The 19,159-nt window shown below is 46.0% G+C and overlaps 1 protein-coding gene across 13 annotated transcripts in view; it reads left to right on the forward strand.

The window, feature by feature from the left end:
* ACTN1 (actinin alpha 1) overlaps positions 1–19,159 on the forward strand; it is a 97,584-nt gene that overhangs the window by 31,775 nt on the left and 46,650 nt on the right. For all 13 annotated transcript variants that reach the window (XM_074909712.1, XM_074909719.1, XM_074909721.1 and 10 more), the window contains exon 2: positions 18,316–18,430. In XM_074909712.1, coding sequence (XP_074765813.1) covers positions 18,316–18,430 — 115 coding nt within the window. The remainder of the gene's footprint in view (positions 1–18,315; positions 18,431–19,159) is intronic.

Genomic DNA, 19,159 nt, shown 5'->3' on the forward strand with positions numbered 1-19,159 from the left:
TCATATGCTTTCCTGACTGCCCTGTGTGCCAAGTTAATTTCCCCAGCTAGATACAATACTGTGGTGTTACTAATCTAGGTTACATTTGGGCTTGTCACATCTTTCCAGCGGGTGATCAAGGAGCAGAGGATGACTTTTACAGAAGGTGGTCCTGGGCTGGTCCCCACGTCCTCACCAGTATCAATGGGGATGTCTGTTTGCCCAGGGCATCGATTCTGGGGCTTGCCTCCCCACTGTCCCCTCGTGCTCTTGTCTCTGAGAACATTGTTTGAAGTGTCCAGCTCTTTGTGGCGGAAAAGTAGGAACAGCAAACATTTCCTGATGGGCTGAACTGGCTGCTGGCAGTGTTTTTCTCCAGTTTTTTCTGCAGTGTGTTTTCCCTTATGTTCCCATAGGCTTTCCTGTCATCAGGACGGTGAAAATGTTGCTGCTAGGTTTAAAAAGAGATCAAATTTTTCCCATTAGTCTCTGGCAAAGTGTTCTGTGTGTCTGCTTTTAAATAACGCAGCAGTTCCTTATGGCTTCTTTGGACTTGGTTGGAGTCACCAGACTCTTTCTGTCGTTCTGCCACTGACCCCCACAGTGCAGGGCCTGATCCCAACCCCCTGCAGTCAGGGGAAACATTCTCCTTGGTAGCCTTTGGGTCAAGTCCAGAAAGTTTGCTGACTGTTTCCCAGGCTTTACCTAGGGCAGCTATTCTAACAGGCTCAACGCCCTCCCAAAGTACTGCAGATCCCTGGTGTGTGTCTTTAAGCCTCAACTTCTTTTTTCCTTTTCATAAAAGTTTTGGAAAATTCAACTGTAAAGCCATAGCACAAACTTTGCAAAGCATAAATGATACCAATAGATACTAGCTCAGAGCTGCTGTGCTACTGTGAACTGAAACTCCCTTCACTAGTGGTTCAGGTTGAATAAAAGATCAAAGGGGGAAAAAAAAACCAAACTTGAATGTTTCTCTTTCCCTTTTAATCCTTGATATCAGTCCCACATCTGATTCCTTTAGAGAGTTTCTTGCTTTGATAAACTGCATAAACAGTTTCAAGACAAACAATTAAGGTCAAAATAGATAAAAAATTTGAGGTTTTGGTCCTGAGATCAAGAAAGTCTTTAAAGACTACATCCCCTTAAAGTTAGGTCATATTCTGCTTAGATTCCCAGTCTGGAGTCCTGGTAGCCATGGGCAGGGCAAAAGACCATAAGTTTGGAGCAAAGACAGCAGTGTGGGGGAAGCAGACAAGTGCTGTGTTGTCCTAAGCCAGGTGTTACGTTGGGTGAGCCAGCATTGCCTCCATCTCTATTAGTGCAGTTGCTGCTCTCTTGAGGTGTCTGAAACATTGAACCACAGTAGTCTGGAACAAAGCTCCTGCTGTAATTATCCCCTATCATAATTTTTAATCTTCAACTGCCTTTTTTTCTTACTTTGCTTTAAGTTCTCCATCCTGGTCTGAACACATATGCTGGGAAGACCTGACTTGACCTCCCCTGCTTCTTTGTTCCACTGCAGTACTGAGCCTCAGTTCCTATGCTTGCTGTGTACTAATCTTGGCAGAGGGGTTGTGCCCTGGACCCCTGGTACCTCTCCTACATTGGAAAGCCCTTGCCAAGGTGTGTTTTGCTACCACTGCTGTTTCTGGTACCTTGTCTCAGATACTCGGACACCCCTACACTGGTTTTCACTGTGCTGTCTAGGTGTACCCACAGACTTGGCATGGATTCCTCAAAGCACACCTCGGTATCAGTCAGGGTTATATATGGTGACTGAAGATATGAGATCCCATCGCTTGCAGTGCATGTGGTGGTAGAAGCTTGCAGTGGCATGCTAATGCCTTTGGGCCCTTGAGGGTGTTCGCTAATTAGACCACTCCTTGGGCTGTGATGCGCACTAAGAAATAGCTTGGTACTCAGTGCTAGTGTAGACAGTTTAAATCCTGTTTTATCCTAGCTCTTAGATGACATATTCATGCTTCAGCAAGGAATGTGTCTTAAGATCCCAGAAAAGACCATCTTCATAATCTCACCACCCACAGTAGCTTCAGCATTTTAAGTATCCAATTAAAAATAAGTCACAATGCAATTCCATTTTAAATATGACTGTTAACCTTAATAAATGCCATTCCCACCAACCACAGGACACACAGACACTGAATAGGTATGAATTTTTGGTGTTAGCTCTTTCATGTGATGGGTATTTATAAGTGAAAACACTGTTGAACCTACAGCTGTGCAGATGTGCACCCAGCCAAGAGTTACAGCCTGGGAGGAGAGATGCCTGTGGTCAACTCCCAGCAATTCACCGAGGATCTGATCATTATTACACTGATTGTGTGTGCATTGTTGAGGGCATGCAGGTTCAATGAGACACGTAGTGGATATGTTGGAAAAGCTTGTGCCACAGTAATGACCTATTTCTCCTCATGCATGAGAAGGTGCAGCTCTCAGCACCATCCTGATTATGTGTGCTGGCTTCACAGAGGTAACAGCAGTAAAAAGTGACAACTCCTGCTGCTCTGGTGTTTGTAAATGAAAGGAGCACATCTACTTAGGGGTAGGTAGAGGAGCAGCTCCACCTTTCCACTGTCTCTCTGTTGGTCCGTGTTGCAGATGGTGGGAAGGAGAGGAGGTGCCGGGGTGGTCACCGTTCAGAGTTCCTTAGGCTCAGTTCTGTACTTTGTCTTTTAGAAGACATTTACTGCTCACAGGGGTTAGCGGTGGAACTTATTTTTTAGCACCTTTATGTAAATATTGAGTATCTTGCCTACACCCAGATCAGTTAAACCCTTTCATCCAACGATAGATGTGACATTCCCTACTCTGACCTGACATTTCATTTCCCTCTAGAATGGCTGATGTATCTCTCATACAGCTGCCACATGGACTCTCAATTATCTTATGTCTGAGTAATGGCAACATCCTTTTTTTCTGACCTCTGTGAAGCAATCCAATCACACTCACCCAAACATCTGCAGTGATAATTTTTGTCACCCATCACTTATAAACATGCTCTTCAGTGCATGTCTCTCCAGAAGCACCCCTTTCTTCACCTTGTTAAATATGAGGTACCTGTCTTTGCTTTCAAGGCTCCATGTTGTCCCTCTCATTCTTCTTATCTCTCTGCTGTGAGATGTTAGTTCTCACCTCTGTTGGCCCCTGATGCCAACTGTCTGTCTGCTCATTACATTTTCAAACAAATGCTTTCTCACTCTTGTTTGCTACCTCTCTCACTTAGGAGTAATCTGCTACAGACAGCCACGGTTTTGTTGTTTCCCCTCCAATTAGGCTGCCAGCACCAACTGTGTGGACCAACCCAGAGCAAATTGCACTGTGGCAGTAGGATGTAGCTTTGGAGAGCAAGGTGATGGTGCGAAAACGTTACACGATGGCACCAAACACTGGAAAATGTGAGGGAATCAGTCCTGTGGTCTTGTGTAGGAGACTGCTGTTCAGACACAATTACATAGCTTTTGGGATTTTGAATTGTTTGTTGTCAGATATGATCAGTCCTTTTTTGGATTAAATCTCTCTTTAGTTTACTATGATCTTGGTAAAGAACGTAACAAGAGGTAGGTCGTGGGTGTGTGGAGACCAATGCCAAGCACCCTGACAACACTGCCTCATTCTAAGATGCACTATCTCCATCCTCATCTCTAAGTCTTATATTGAAAGTGCTTTGGAGCACAGAGCAGCTCTTCACCCTGTGTCTATGTAGTCCCTAGCACAGTAAGATCCCTACCCATATTCAGGGCCCTTGCTTCTTTGGTAGTATGTGTGTATCACAGTCATATTGTCCCAGGAGCTATTTTCATAGTTTTGGAAAATCCCGTATCAGGTGGATGATTTTTAACAATTGCAGACCTTGTTCAGAAGGAACTCTGGAGCTGGGAGTGATGCATTTCACAGCTGCAAATGAGTATGAGAGCTCTAAGCATTGACAGCACATTAAGTCAGGGACAGTGCTGGCAGCCAAGGGGGCAAATGTATCTGAAAGCCTTATTTTGGCTAAAGGTTTGTGTGACCAGTGATGGCAATGAAGCCCAAATATGTCCATGCCATGTAGCCTTCAGAACTGTTGGATACAGGTATCCTTTCTGATTCCTTGCTCTTTGTCAGGGAGCTCTCAGGCTTCATGCCAAACACTGCTTTGGAGTCCCTTTCTCACTAGAAATGTAGCTATAGGTTCTTTAAGCCAGGACACTTGCCATCATCCCTTAGAAAAACAGATTATTTCAAGATTTTTCTGTCTTCCAGAGCTGCAGAATCACTAAAATTCTGTAGCCTGAAAAACCCAAAGCAGTGCTTTGTGCTAATTTTGCAGCAGTGGGCATATACATGTTAAATTGTTTCAGTTATTCAACCTATTTACTTAGCTCTGTATTTAGAAAGCCTGGATAAATGAAGCTGTAACTTCCTATTCCTCCCTTCCTCTTTACCAACAAAGTAAACAGCCAAAGAAGAGGCGCAGAAAAAGCAACACCTGTGAATCTTCCCAGGAGGGGGGAGGAAGCAGTCCCTTGGGGCAGCAGAATGCATGGTGGACATAAGGGTTCTGGGTTGTCAAAAATGTCTCTGAACCTACACTGCAGAAGGGCTTTCAGCCAGATAGCTCCTGCACTGAAGCTTTTGTGGACTTAGTATAAACTGATAGCTCCCCACCCCATGAGAGCAGAAGCGCAAGACAAATCTTCATCGGAGTGGTTGCGTTAATGTCTGCCTGCAGAGCAATGTGAATACACTGGAGAGAGAGCAGTTCCCTGGCCTGCTTCAAGTTGGAAAAAGTCCTGTAAGTCCTGTACCCCTGTCCCATGCTCCCAGACAAGCCAGGGCTTGAGTGGATCTGCATGTCCTGATTTGTGTTACAGTGCCAGGCACTCGCTGTCTTTCCCTTCCAGCCTTTTCCTGGGACCAAGTGAGTGACATCTCACCATGAAATTAGTACTGGATCTGGAGTACTGAGAGTGTAAAAACTCTGAGAGTTTGGCTAGGTGGTGAGATGTAAAGTGCAGGCCTGCCATCAGGAACATAAGGCTACTTGTGAAGGTTTTCATCCTGGTGTCCTGGCTCAGTTCTGTGCTGGACAGTTGGAGTTCAGCCCCCATGAATCAAACAGCCTTGCTTTCAGGGGTTTGCTGCCACTTTTCAGTCCATAAATAGTTGCATCCTAGTACTCAGTAAAATGATTTCTTCCTGTATATCTTCAGATGCTGTAAAGCATTTGGGAAGCTCAGCATATAAAGTGCAGAGACAAGCTCTGTTTAATTTTTGTTATGAGAGAGCTTGAAGCGAGTTGACATTTATGAGCTGATTTCATAGGAGAGAGGAGAGCATAATGAGGAGTCTTGCTAGTCTGAGCTTCACAATAAGCTCTAAAAGATCATACTTCTAGCCAGTTAATCCCCTTATACATTTTTTTTGCATGGTTTTTGCATGTCTGAAGACTTCTTGTAAGTTCCTAGCTATTAGTGCTCTCTGGTAACTCTGGGATAAAGAGAGCTTGTACTTCACTGATCTGAAATGTCAGCCGACTCATTGATTTAATGGTCAGTAGCTTTTAAATGCCAAAACCAGATTCTTCCTGAAATGGTCTGTAGCAGAAATGGAGTTAAAAGCTCCAGAGGCACAAACGTAGGGAAGAACAAATATTTACTCTGTGTTGGACAGGAAGCTTGCTGGATTAAGATTTCTGCCCTTGCCACTTTTAGCCAGTTGTTAGCTAATAAAAGGGATTGTTATGACTCCAAAGCAGTTAATACCACACCAGTGGAAAACCAGCGAGGAAGGACTCTGATGCTTTCATTTTTGTTCTGTCTTCGAGTAGAGGAGACTTAAAAATTGTGCAAGACACTGAGAACTGTATTCTACTAAGCAAAAACGAAAACTCCTACACTGAATTCACTTGCGCTTCTTGCAAGTAACGTGCTGACTCTTTGCCATCATCCAAAAGGATAAACTGATTGTCAGGAGGGTTTATTTTCCCTATGCAGTGCTTCCTAGCTCCTCTGGACAAAGAGAGGCTTTGGTGGTGAACTTCATGTTCCCAGTGGGATCCAGCTTGGCTTCTGCAGTTACAGTTAGGGCTGGGGCTCTTAATGTTGTTCTCATCCTGAGCTGCAGAGATGGGTTTTGGGAAGTGTCGAAGAAGCAGTGACTGAACTCTGTCTTTCCAAGTTGCAGGGGCTGTGCCCTGGAGTAGAGAAGTGCAAGTAAACTTACAATTTACTTTTTTACTCTCAGTAATTCCTTACACAGCCACCAAATGGTTCTTTAGGTGGATGCTGGGAACACATAGTACAATGTAATGATACCTCTCATTTTCAGGACATAGCCCACGCTGCTTCTGAGGTACTATATTTTGTCTTTCAGCCATGCTTGGAACTCAACAGCTGCAATTAAACCAGAACAGGACATTACCACTGATGCTAGTGCTACTAAACTCCTTTTGTGGAGGTGACAAAATAGTGCTGCAAGTATCTGTAATGATTTCTTCTAAATACCCATTTAATTCCTTCAGCCTTTTGAAGAGAATTGACCAACTACATTGGAAAGCAAAGGTCTTCACTGTGCAGCATTGGTCTCATTGACCAATGTATGGGTCCCCCAAGGGGTTTCCAGCACAAATCCAAAACATAGCCCCATACAGACTACTATGAAGAAAATTAACTCCATCCCAGACAAAACCAGCACACCATCGTACCTGTAATTCTTTAGAGGTCAGTTGCTGATTGTGTAACTCTTCAACACAAACCAAGCTCTTTGAACCACCCCTGTGTCCTGGAGAATGGGCTCAGACAGTAAATGCTGAAAGGGTTTATCAAATGCCTTTCTTCTTTTTGAAATTGTTAGGTGGCTTCAAATGCGAAGCAACCTGCAGTGGAGGTATTTCAGGTTAGAAGATGACATTGGGGAGGGTATGGTAAATGCGGGCTGGTTCAAACAAAAGGCACTCTGGGTGGCTTCCTGAACTTGCTATGAAGTTTTTGTAGAGGATCTCCAATCTCTAGAGCTCCTCTGTGGGGAGAGTACCGCCATTTGTTGAGCATTTTTCGGCACCCTGGCAGACACCCAAATAAACCATGAGGCGTAGTATACAGAAGTGAGGGCTGTAGGGCTGCACTTCCTCCTTGTCAGCTGAAAACCGCTAATATAAACGTGTATAAAGCTTCTGTCACTTGCAGCCTGTGGGCAGAGAAACTGTTCAGTGGGACGGAAGACTGTTTTGGCTTATTTGATCACAGCTGTAGTTCATGAAGAACCCTTTCAATGCCCAGCTTTCTTCACTAGAGTTGTTCTGGTGTGATCTGCCTTGTCCAGCCTTGACCTTTCTTGTGCCAAGGTGTTGACAGGATCCAGGATTACTTTGTAACTACTCCCTAATTACCTGAGCACCTCCTTGTCAGCTTGTACCACAGCCCTGGGCAAGAAAAGAAGCTGCAACCAAGCCTGTCTTTTGAGTCTGTGTCGAGTGTGTGGAGGGTGACAAGCAGCCACCCACAAGACCCCAGCAATTCTTTCAAGTGTTTTAAGGTGTGAAAGGAGGATTTGGGGGAGTGCCACAAAAGCTGTCAGGTAGCAACAGCACCATGGAGGGGAAAATCACATGAGACCCTGGGGGTTAATGCTGGTAATAAATTTTAGTGCTGAGTGCAGGGAAACTTGGACTGGGTGGTTGAGATTTGTTTCATGGCCTGCCCAGCCTTTCAGTCCAAAACCATCCGATTAATAAGGTGTAATGATGGCCTAGTCTGTTCAAGGAGCAAGAGAGAGACAGACACTTGTGGTGGCTGTGGGTTAGTATCATCCTTACTTAATACAGTATATTCAGCTCTCAGACTACCAAGGTGGAAAGGATCTCATTTGGGGGTAGCTGGAACTGCCTTCTTAGTAATTCGATTGCTTAAAAAAACCTGTGTGCAGCAGTTTTCTGCCTGTTCTTAGTAAACTATTAGTTGTTATTAGGTAAGTGCCTGAGTCACTGTTCAGGATAACTTCATTTAAATAAAATTCCTTGCAGTGTGGAACTGACTGTATAATTTGTTACGAGAATTAGCAGATCTGTCTCAGCAGCCTCTGGCATTGCAGTAAGCAGGCACCGCAGAGAGTATGCTGTCAGGGCAGGGAGGCAGTGCAGCCTGGCTGTGCAGTCAGGAGCCCAGGTGCACTCTCCTGAACATGCAACTAGCGGAAGAGCAGCACTTGCAGCTGAGTAAATTTGATTTTTGTTTTCCAGCTGTGCATGGTGTATTGTTTGAATATTCTGCTTTCTTTTCTGGTGACTTGTTGGGAGATAATGGACATGTGAGCAATCCTACACACGTGCACGCTCGGCAAGGACATAGAACAAAGAACTCAGCAACCAACTCCAGGAGATGGGTTGGGCGGAGAGACATCTGAATGATCCAATCGTGAGAAGTCTTGAAGCCCGTGGACAAAGCTAACTGTCCAATCATAAGGATTGCACCACGTACCGTTCGCGTGCACAGGAGAAACCTATAAAAGGGCTTGCTTACCTTCAATAAATTGGCATTGCTTGATCATACTGGTCGTGTGCGTGTCCATAGCTCCCGCATCTGGCGCCCGAACAGGGACCCTCAAGATTGGCACAAGTCTTCACTGAGGACTCGACGGAGGTGCAATCGAGGGTGGAAAGCCGGTCGAAACTGATCCAGACTCTGCCCCGGGGTCTGAAGGTGAGAAGCAGCGCGCTGTAATTTGGGTTGAAGATCCGCGAGAATAAGCGGCGGCCGGGGAGGAATGGGGACTGTTTTTGGAAAAGATGAGCAAGCAGTAGTGAAAGTCCTCCAAGATATCCTCTCTATGAGAGGCATAAAATACGGTAAGTCCACCCTGAAAGGCTTGGTGAAATGGAGCCGGGAAAGAGGACTTATCTCCAGTGCAGGTCTCATACTTGAGATATCTACCTGGGAATCCATAGGAAAAAGGCTATGGGACGCGATCAGTGAGGGGGGAAGGTCGGCAGAAGAAGTGAGCGACTATCCCGTGCTCTGGAAGCTGATCCGCGAGACAGTAGAGGAGCTGAGCGATGACCGCGCGGCTGGAGCCCGCATGGATGGCGGCCACGTGGCTGGCGAGCTCATGGATGGCGGCCACGTGGCTGGCGAGCTCATGGATGGCGGCCACGTGGCTGGCGAGCTCATGGATGGCGGCCACGTGGCTGGCGAGCTCATGGATGGCGGCCACGTGGCTGGCGAGCTCATGGATGGCGGCCACGTGGCTGGCGAGCTCATGGATGGCGGCCACGTGGCTGGCGAGCTCATGGATGGCGGCCACGTGGCTGGCGAGCTCATGGATGGCGGCCACGTGGCTGGCGAGCTCATGGATGGCGGCCACGTGGCTGGCGAGCTCATGGATGGCGGCCACGTGGCTGGCGAGCTCATGGATGGCGGCCACGTGGCTGGCGAGCTCATGGATGGCGGCCACGTGGCTGGCGAGCTCATGGATGGCGGCCACGTGGCTGGCGAGCTCATGGATGGCGGCCACGTGGCTGGCGAGCTCATGGATGGCGGCCACGTGGCTGGCGAGCTCATGGATGGCGGCCACGTGGCTGGCGAGCTCATGGATGGCGGCCACGTGGCTGGCGAGCTCATGGATGGCGGCCACGTGGCTGGCGAGCTCATGGATGGCGGCCACGTGGCTGGCGAGCTCATGGATGGCGGCCACGTGGCTGGCGAGCTCATGGATGGCGGCCACGTGGCTGGCGAGCTCATGGATGGCGGCCACGTGGCTGGCGAGCTCATGGATGGCGGCCACGTGGCTGGCGAGCTCATGGATGGCGGCCACGTGGCTGGCGAGCTCATGGATGGCGGCCACGTGGCTGGCGAGCTCATGGATGGCGGCCACGTGGCTGGCACTTCCGCCTTTGCAGCGGTAGAAGCGGCTTCTGGCTCTGATATTCCACCTCCGGTGCCTGCGCCGCGGGCAGATCCCATGGCGTTGTGTCAGCCAAAAAACCCGTTTGCCTCATCGGTGGCGCTGGCGGGGCCGCGGCGAGCAGCGGGGGTTGGAGCGGGAGCCGCGCGGGCGGGAGCGGGCGGTGCCGGAAGCGCGCCTGGCGCCGCGCCAGAGGAGAGCGAGGGGAGAGCGGGGGCGGCCCCGGAGCCCAGCGGGGGGCGGGGCGCGGACGGGCACGTGGGCGGAACTGACGTATCGCCGCCCGCGCCTGCCGCGCACGGAGAGGAAACCCGCGCCTCGCGAGTCGGCGTTTCAAACACAGAAACTCCACTCTTGCAACTCATAGACAAGCTTGAAAAACTGGCTGCAACACGGGAGGAGAAGATGGAGCACAGACCGTACACCTTTTCATCTGGCAAGCAACTGCAACCATCTGCTCCTGACCCGCCACCTGAGTATTCGGTTCCAGTACCTGCTTCTAATCCATTCTTGCTGTCGTCACAGGCGGAGGCTGTGCTTCCTTTGTCTCACCCTACAACTCCACATCTTTTTTTCTTCACAGGTGCAGAGTGCCTCTGTGGCCACACGCCGATGGAAAGGCATTATTAGAGATGCTATAGTGGAGGGGTCTTTTATTCCTGAAAGCGTACAAGCATTTCCTGTTTCTATTAATAATGTTAGTGGTACTAATGAATGGGATCCTTTAGATTGGAAATTGCTTGAAAAGGCTAGAGCTTCAGTAATGCAAAATGGTCTTCATCATCAATTAACAAAACAAATTATTAATTATATTTTTTCATCATCACTGTTAATTCCAAAAGATATTGATCAAATAGCAGCAGTTATATTAACTCCATCTCAAAAAATGTTGTTTGAAAGTGCATGGGTTAAGTTAGCTAATAATGAGCAAGCTCAGCCACAACCACAAGGTGATGCACTTTATCTCGTTCAAGCACAAATGTTGTTAGGTACAGGACCCTTTGCAACAGTAGCTCTACAAGTCAGTTTCTCTAATGAAGTGTTGGGACTATCGCAGTGAATAGTTTGTCAAGCCCTAATGTCTGTGCCTGATACAGAAGGGAAACTGTTGCAACAACTAGTTCACACTCTTGATCAGAGAAGCGTTGTCTACTTTATTACTCACATCAGAAGTCATCAATCCAAAGAAGGATTAGGGTATGGAAATGAACTAGCTGATCAATTGATTGCTCCAGCCTGGTCTGGGCCCTCTCCAAATTTGTTTGCGCAAGCTCGAGAATCTCACAATTTTTTGCATCAGTCAGCAAAAATGTTGCATAAACAATTTAAAATTCCTCTTGCAGATGCAAAGGGCATCGTTGCCTCTTGCCCATCCTGTCAAAAAATAGGGTTTGGCCTGGGAACAGGTGTTAACCCACGGGGTCTATCACCTTTGCAGTTATGGCAAATGGATGTTATGTTGAAAAACACTTATATAGTTCTTTTGCTGTACTTGGAGTACCAAGAAAGATCAAAAAAGACAATGGTCCAGCATATATTTCTGGACGCTTCCAACGCTTCTGTATCTTATGGGGCATTAAACACTGCACAGGAATTCCACACTCTCCCACTGGACAAGCAATCATTGAAAGAGCTCATCAAACTCTGAAGCAAATGCTTCAAAAACAGAAAGGGGGAATGTCAGGTATGATGTCAGCTGAACGACTAAATAAAGTTTTATATGTTTTGAATTTTTTGAGGCTTACAGGAGAACGTCAGGAACCACCAATGATGATTCACAGTTTAGCAATAAAGGGTGATGCTGAACAATCTATGGGCACACAGCAACCGTTAGTTATGTTTAAAAACTTAAATACTGGGCAATGGGAAGGACCTGTTAAAGTACAGTTAACAGACAGAGGTTATATGTGTTTGCTTACAGATCATGGCTTACGATGGATTCCATCTCGCTGTGTGAGGCCTTGGAAAGAAGGTCAAGCTCACAATCCCAAGCCTTGCAATGGTTCTGACAGTGATTAATGCTCATACATTCTGAATGTGTTTATTGAAATCCCTTCCAAACCAGTAAGGGCCCAAGTTACATAGGAAAGTTAACTATGTTCACAGGATAGTTGAAGAAGTTGTTACAAGTTGGAATTGTTGAAATTGTTGTAATTGTTATGTTTGTTATTATTTTGCCATGCTTAGTTTGTTGTATTAACAATCATTGCAAAAAGCCCACATGGAATGTGGATTGCTCAAAAACAAAAAGAGGGATATGTTGGGAGATAATGGACATGTGAGCAATCCTACACACGTGCACGCTCAGCAAGGACATAGAACAAAGAACTCAGCAACCAACTCCAGGAGATGTGTTGGGCGGAGAGACATTTGAATGATCCAATCGTGAGAAGTCTTGAAGCGCGTGGACAAAGCTAACTGTCCAATCATAAGGATTGCACCACGTACCGTTCGCGTGCACAGGAGAAACCTATAAAAGGGCTTGCTTACCTTCAATAAATTGGCATTGCTTGATCATACTGGTCGTGTGCGTGTCCATAGCTCCCGCAGTGACTGGAAAAGGACTCTTCCTGTTATTTCTCCTACAAAGCTCGAATAAATCCTGGGCTAGCACCCATAGCTTTTAGCCTGTTCAAGACCTCACTTTGCAGAGCACATGTGCAGACAGTATGAAACTGCGCTGCTAGGCTGATATTTGTGTGCGAGCAGCTCCATCTCCTTCTTAAAAGGAGCCAAACCTTTGTGGACACATCTCAACAGCAGAGCTGTGTTGAAATACTTGCTTAAAATTCATCCCCCAACATAAACACAAGGAAGGAGGGTGCCTTGGTGGCTGTGAACAGTGCCTTCCTTTGAGCACAGTGGTAGTGTTCTGGAGAGGCAATGCTCCAGTGAATTTCTCCTTTGGTTGCTTAGACCAGACCTTTCTCCTGTCAGAACGGAGGTGAGCAGCACTGCTCTGGCTCACTTACAGCTTCTCCAGGGCTGTTACACAAATATGGTGGTCTCTTGGCTGTCTCAGAAAGTTTACACTCACCCATGGAAAGCAGGGCTATGTGGAAGAGTGATTTAGCAAGGAGAGAAGTAAAGAGCATTTGGAAAGGTCAGATAAAGCTGGAATGTTACTGTCACAGCCACAAATAGATAGAAGTGCCCATTTATTTTTTTAATATCTGTCATTTATGTGGTTGTGGTAGCTTCGACATTTACATTGCTGAAATTGCTTAGTGACTGAAGTGCCTTATTGGCTGTTTTCTTGCAGCAAAGAGCTCTCTAGATTCAATCTCAGTGGTGTCACAGCACTGGTGTTTTCAAGGCAGAAGCGTTCTTTCAGGTGTTGGCTTACTGTCCTACTTTCCCAGGTTTCAAGAACATTGCCTCAGCCACTTTGTTACTAGAAAGGTACTAAATTCAGAAAGGACAGTGTGAAGCGGGAATGTTATTTGGTTGCAGGAACAAAAGCAAAAGTTCAGAAGTACAAAGTATACCAGGGAGTGCGTGTGTGCATGTGTAATACAGAGAGAAACAGAGTTAGGTTTGCAGTTGGCAGGACTGGAAGATACCTGGAAGCTAGCTGAAGATAGTATCAGAGTTCTGGCTGCAGGACCTCCAGCAATCACCTGGCTGTTGTTTTTAGTTAACTTATGCCTGGGCAAGGGTTAATACAGTGAACTCTGAAGAAGCAGGGACTTTTGGTGTGGTGTCAGAAAAAGGGTGTGTGTGCCTATTAAAATAGGTATGCAGGTAGGCTTGTAGAGGTTACCCCAACAGTAAACCTGCCTCATGTGCTGAGGCAGCAGAACAGTTAATCATATTTGCTTGCTTTTAGTAACATTTGTTATTCTTTTTATTATCTGACACGTTATATTGTGGTAGAATGTGAAGGTTCTATTGTTCGTACAGCACACAAATAGCAAGAGTTGATCTCAGTATCAGGGGTTTGGCTGATGAAGCTGGGGTGTAAAATAAAAAAGCTACAAATCATAGCTAGATGGGAGCAGGTGGTGCAGAGAGCTGAGAAATGCACGCATGTGCATGCAAGCATACACACAAATGCACACGTGTCTCTTCATCGGGCATCCTCCATTGTGAACACTGAACAAGAGGCAGACCTGCAGGGGGGTCTTGGCAATCTGTTCTGTCTAAAGATAAAATTAAGTGTACAATATATGGAAAGATAGAAGGGCCAAGAAATACAGCTCTGTTTGCACCTATTGTGCAGTTACCATAGAAAACTTACGGTGTGAGATTTGTATAAAGAAAATCCAGTTGATGGTATGTTTTTGTGCTATTATTTAACAGTGAGTAGTTTTCCAGCTCTGTGAAATTTCTGCAAGCCTCAAGATTAACAGAGTATTTGTTTCCTCATCTTTGGGATGGGGAGGAGGAGGTAAGCAGGAGAATAATGTCCAGGCTTCTGTGTCTGCAGGCACCAAGGAAGCACATCTGCTGCCTCAGAGCAGTGGTCTGAGCTCACGACTGAGGAAACAGTACTTCCCACCTGGCAGTGCATTTCTGCCCTCCGAACTGGGGTGTGTCTCACCTCACCCCAGCAGACACAGGTGATTTGTTTTTGTGTGGTTTTTTTTTTTTGTCTGGCTGCTCCCATGGTCAGGCCTGTGCTGGAAAGATGGCTGGCTGGTCTCAGCAGCCCTTTCCACTTTTGAAAACTTGTTTGCTGGTGACAGGCAGCACAGCAGGGTTTAGCAGCTGCCCTGAGCTGATTGCCACTGCTAGCTGTGACTCAGGGCGTGGGGAGGAGCGGCTGTGTTGCCCAGAAGGTGGATGGGGTGAGTGGGTGGTTTCAGTAGGTTTCCTAGAATAACAAAAAGGATCCTGTGCAGATGCGTGAAGCCAAGTCAGTAAAAACAAGACTGCCAAACAGGACTGCCAGGATTGCAAGACCCAACGGACAGCAAAAATCTGAGCTCTCCCTTCTTCTCTTGCTCCCTCTGACTTTTCTGCCACATTCCTCCAGCCTTCTCCTATCTGTCTGTTCCAATTTACTGCTTTGAAGTAAGAAGATATTTTACTCCTGTGCAGTATATGCAGCAGATGCAACATAAAGCTGTTTTCTGATTATTATGTTTTGATAGATGCTGCTCTGGGTTGGTCTGTGAAGAATATAGTTTGTGAATCCCACTGCAGTTATTAAAAGCATTCATAATCCTGCATTCTTGTAAAATGGCCTAATGTATCCACGCTGGGCTGCTGCTTGTTGCCTTTCCCACGTGCTATTGTGCTGCTTATGGTATCATGCTTACTGCAGTTAATGTAGGGCCTGAAGGATGCCTTGACAAAATGTCTGTCTGGGAGTTGTCTAGTGGGGACTGTGTGTGCTCTGTCTATTAACTCTTCATGGGCTGTGTCGTGGAGGAGCTGAGGTGTCACCTCTGCTACTGATGGCTAATGACAATGTTCTGCACAGTCATCTCACTTCAGCATGGCTGAGACTGTGATGTGGTAGAGATGGATTCAGCAGAGAAGTTGGAGTGCTGGCTCCTGGACTGACTTTTTCACCAAGACCTAGGTGACTTTTACTAAAATAAAAGCACTCTCACTAATCTGATTATTCTGTCAGGCTTCATAATAATGCGAAGTTCAGAAGATTTGTAGTTTGCTTTTAATTTCATCTGTGTTTCTTAGAAATGTAGACTTGGTTACCCTCTTCCATCCTCAAAACATGGAGAGATGCCCAGTTGAGCTATATTGGTATTATCCATAATTTCAAGCAGAACTTTCTGATCTGCTTTGGGCTGATGGAAAACCAAAACTGAAATTACTTCAGAGAAGTAATAAAAAAATAAAAGTGCAGCCTGGTGACCCATGAGTTAGATCTCAGGCTTCCTCCTCAATTCAACATAGATTTTTTGTAATGTGGCCCAGGGCCAGTCCCTAGCTCTAGGTATCTTGCTCTGTCTGCTTTCCAGATATGAGAAGAAGGTTCATGGGTATCCACAACCTTCCTGACATAACTTGGTTTCATACTTTGATATTTGATGATGATGTACCATTTGAAAGCATCTCTGCTCTCATCTGCCCCTCTGGAGGAGTGAAGGAGCCTGGCTGCAAAAGGGAGCCAAATAAATGAACCTCTTCTCACATAATACAGTGCAGGCACTGGAATGAGGAAAGTAGTGCCAAAAGGATGTACTTCAGCATACAAGGCCCATTTTTAAATAAAACCACTCTTACTTGAAAAAAACACCACTTCTCTTTCTCAAGGGAATAACAATAAAAAGCAATAAAAGGTGCTTAATGACTCTACTCTTTTTTTAAAAAAAAAAAAAAGCTTCCAAATCTGGAAGGAAACCAGGCCATCTTGAAAAAAGAGATCCCAGACTTTCACAATACATACATCCGTCCAAAAGGCCATTGCCATGAAAGTATTTACAGCTGCACTGTTATCCTGCTCCATCCCACAGCCCCAGCGGAGAGCAAGGCCAGAGCACAGCAGTGGGAAGCTCAGCAGCTGTTGAGCAATGCTTTTTCCAATAAAAGATTCGCTATGCTATTTGTAGTTGTATAAGCATGAATGTGAGCAGGTTAGTAGAAGACGACCAGCTTCCAGACGAATAAGAGCAAGCCCTGATGCTCTTTGCCAGTCGGGGTAATCTTTCTTTTGAAATTCTGTGAGTGGTGTAAGCAGTGGTGATGAAGCATTTCTAAGCTTTTGGCGTGCCATGGTTCAGTATCAGCTGAGTCCTTTCTGCTGCGGTTCCCCAACAGCCTAAGATGGCATGACTGCTGTGGTCCACTCCACCCTCCTGCTTGGCCCAAGTACGCCCTACTTTCTCTTGCAGACACTTGTTAGACTGCTGAACTGCCTCCATGCACTACTGAGCAGAAGACTCACCAAAGAAAGTAAACAGTTCTTTGCTGGGTCAGTGAGTTGAATTGGCTTAGGGAGCACATCTGGAAGATCCTTTCCTTGTGGTAGGACTGAGGTTTTGGAGATGCTCATTTTTTGGAGTAACCTCACCCTTCTATTTAAAGAGTGATTGAGGGGTTATCAGTTTGTACAAAGGAAAGGGTTTACTTGCTGTCCTGTTTAAACACTGTGAAACACATTGGACAAACTTGTCTGCTTTAAAAGAACTAGTTGCTACCATTTACTCTTCAAACAGTACTGTCAGACAGCTTCTGCATCTCCAGGTTGGGCTCTTTGATTCACCTATTTAAGACCATGCCACATTGAGGTATCTGAGGTGGTTTATATATTTCTTGTGTATTGACTGTTGAATGGTAGCACTTACTTTTCTCTTTCAGGCCTGTTCATGTGGTGTTCTTTTGAGATAATCCCTACTATCACATTTGTTGGATGAGATGGTCTCTTCCCTGTCAGTGCCCTGCATGCCCATTGTTCTGACAGATTGCAACCACAGAAAATGTGTCTTGTCATCAGTTGTGGTGAAATTCATTTCTCCCGTATGAGAGATCCTCTTACCCTGATCACTTGAGGTCAGAAGCATTTCCAAAAAAGAGTTTTGTTTAGCCTGAATGCTGCTGGCTGTGTTGCAGTTTGGACCTCAGTCCCTCCCACACTTTGAACTCCTATTATTACTACAGTGGTGGTGCGTAATATCACTAATTACAGAGTGGCTGTGATTTCTATCGTTGAAATGACTGCAGTGGTCCTTCTGCCAGAGGCTCTCAAGTAGTGGGAGTTTGGGACTGTGCTAGACAGTAGTGTCACTAAGTAATGCTTACTTTTATCCTTTCTAGGACTTCCACTTATGCTGAGACAGGTGATAGCATCATTATTCAGAAAGCATTTACTCCACATGAGGGGGGAGGGAAGGTGGGACAGTCATGCAAGCGAGGGAGGTCTGCTTAGCACTGAGTTGGAGGCAGCAGGACAGGCACCACTGGGGTGTGGTTTATGTGGCTGAGGAGCTTGGCACACTGTCTCTCAGTGTCTCTCACTGTCTAAAGCCTGCAGTGTTTGCTGGGGGTGGAGTAGACCAGAGGCGGTTGGCCATAGACTGGTCCTTTTTTTTTCCTCAAGCACCTGTCTAGAGACAAGAAGATCTGGAATGCTGTTTTCACTTCTCCTTCATATTATGGTGTGTCATCTAACACCACTGGAGTCCTTAGCATTCTGAGCATTTAGCATGCCTTAAAATTAGTTTCAAGGTATTCCAACCAAACATAAAACATAGGGGCCTTTCCAGAAAATCAGACATGCTGAGCTGTGAAGAGACTGTCTCTCTGACTCTCTCTGTCATGGGAACACCCTGCAACTTCTTTAAATATTTAGGTACTAACACTTGTGCTCCACACGGAACACAAGGTGGAAAGATAAACGGCGTATGAATCAGTGTCATGGTACCTAGCAGCACTGCTTTGGTTCTGAACTGTTGTTTGGCTTTTGGGAAGATTACTGACTGGTTTTTGTTTGTTTGTTTGTTTTCTTTCTTTTCTGTGTTTTAGACATTTACAGCATGGTGTAATTCTCACCTCCGCAAGGCTGGAACACAGATTGAGAACATAGAGGAAGATTTCAGGGACGGTCTTAAACTCATGTTACTTCTGGAAGTCATTTCAGGTGAGAGAGGTTGTGTGGTGCTCTCAAGTGTCCTGAGCATCTCTGCTCTGAAATCTGTCCTCCTCCTTTCTTGCAGAACAGGGACAACAAGGGCTGTAATGCTTCAAATTTTGTTAGAGTATAAGAACAGCTGCTTTCTGATTCAGAGCAAATTTCTCCCTAACAAATATCTTGTCTCCAGCAGTGACCATTAATGTACTTTTGGAATGTGCTCCAAGCCTCATGGCCTATGCAGGCTGCCCATTGCATTCCTGCTCCTGCCTCTCGGCTTTCCTCTGCCCATCAGGAATGCACAGCCTCCTGTGAGGGCTCAGGCAATGGCTCTTACTGCTTGGCAGGGCTGATGAAACAGCTCTGGGAAGAGTGTGGGAACGATGCACTGGCAAATCATACCAAAGCCGCATGACAGTCGGAATAGGATAGAAGTTATTGGAAGAGGAGAGTCAAACCAATAAATCTTCTGTGTCATTCAGTTTCTGCTGTGACTGAAGTTTTTCCCTTCTAGTTTCAATCTGAGCTCAGTGCTCAAGCCTTCAGGGGGGGGAAAAAAAAGCCAAGAAAAAACCCAAAAAGCAAGAAAAGTAAAATCCCCAAAACCACAGTTTGAAATGTGGCATGAACAAGTTAGGTCAGATGTGTTTTCACTCCCTATCACAAATGTCCCACTACTTGACAGGTATCGCCCTGGGATTTATTTCATCTAAGCAGTAATCCCTATTGATGTAGTGA

The sequence above is a fragment of the Athene noctua genome, chromosome 6 (assembly GCF_965140245.1).
Source record: "Athene noctua chromosome 6, bAthNoc1.hap1.1, whole genome shotgun sequence".
NCBI lineage: Eukaryota > Metazoa > Chordata > Aves > Strigiformes > Strigidae > Athene > Athene noctua.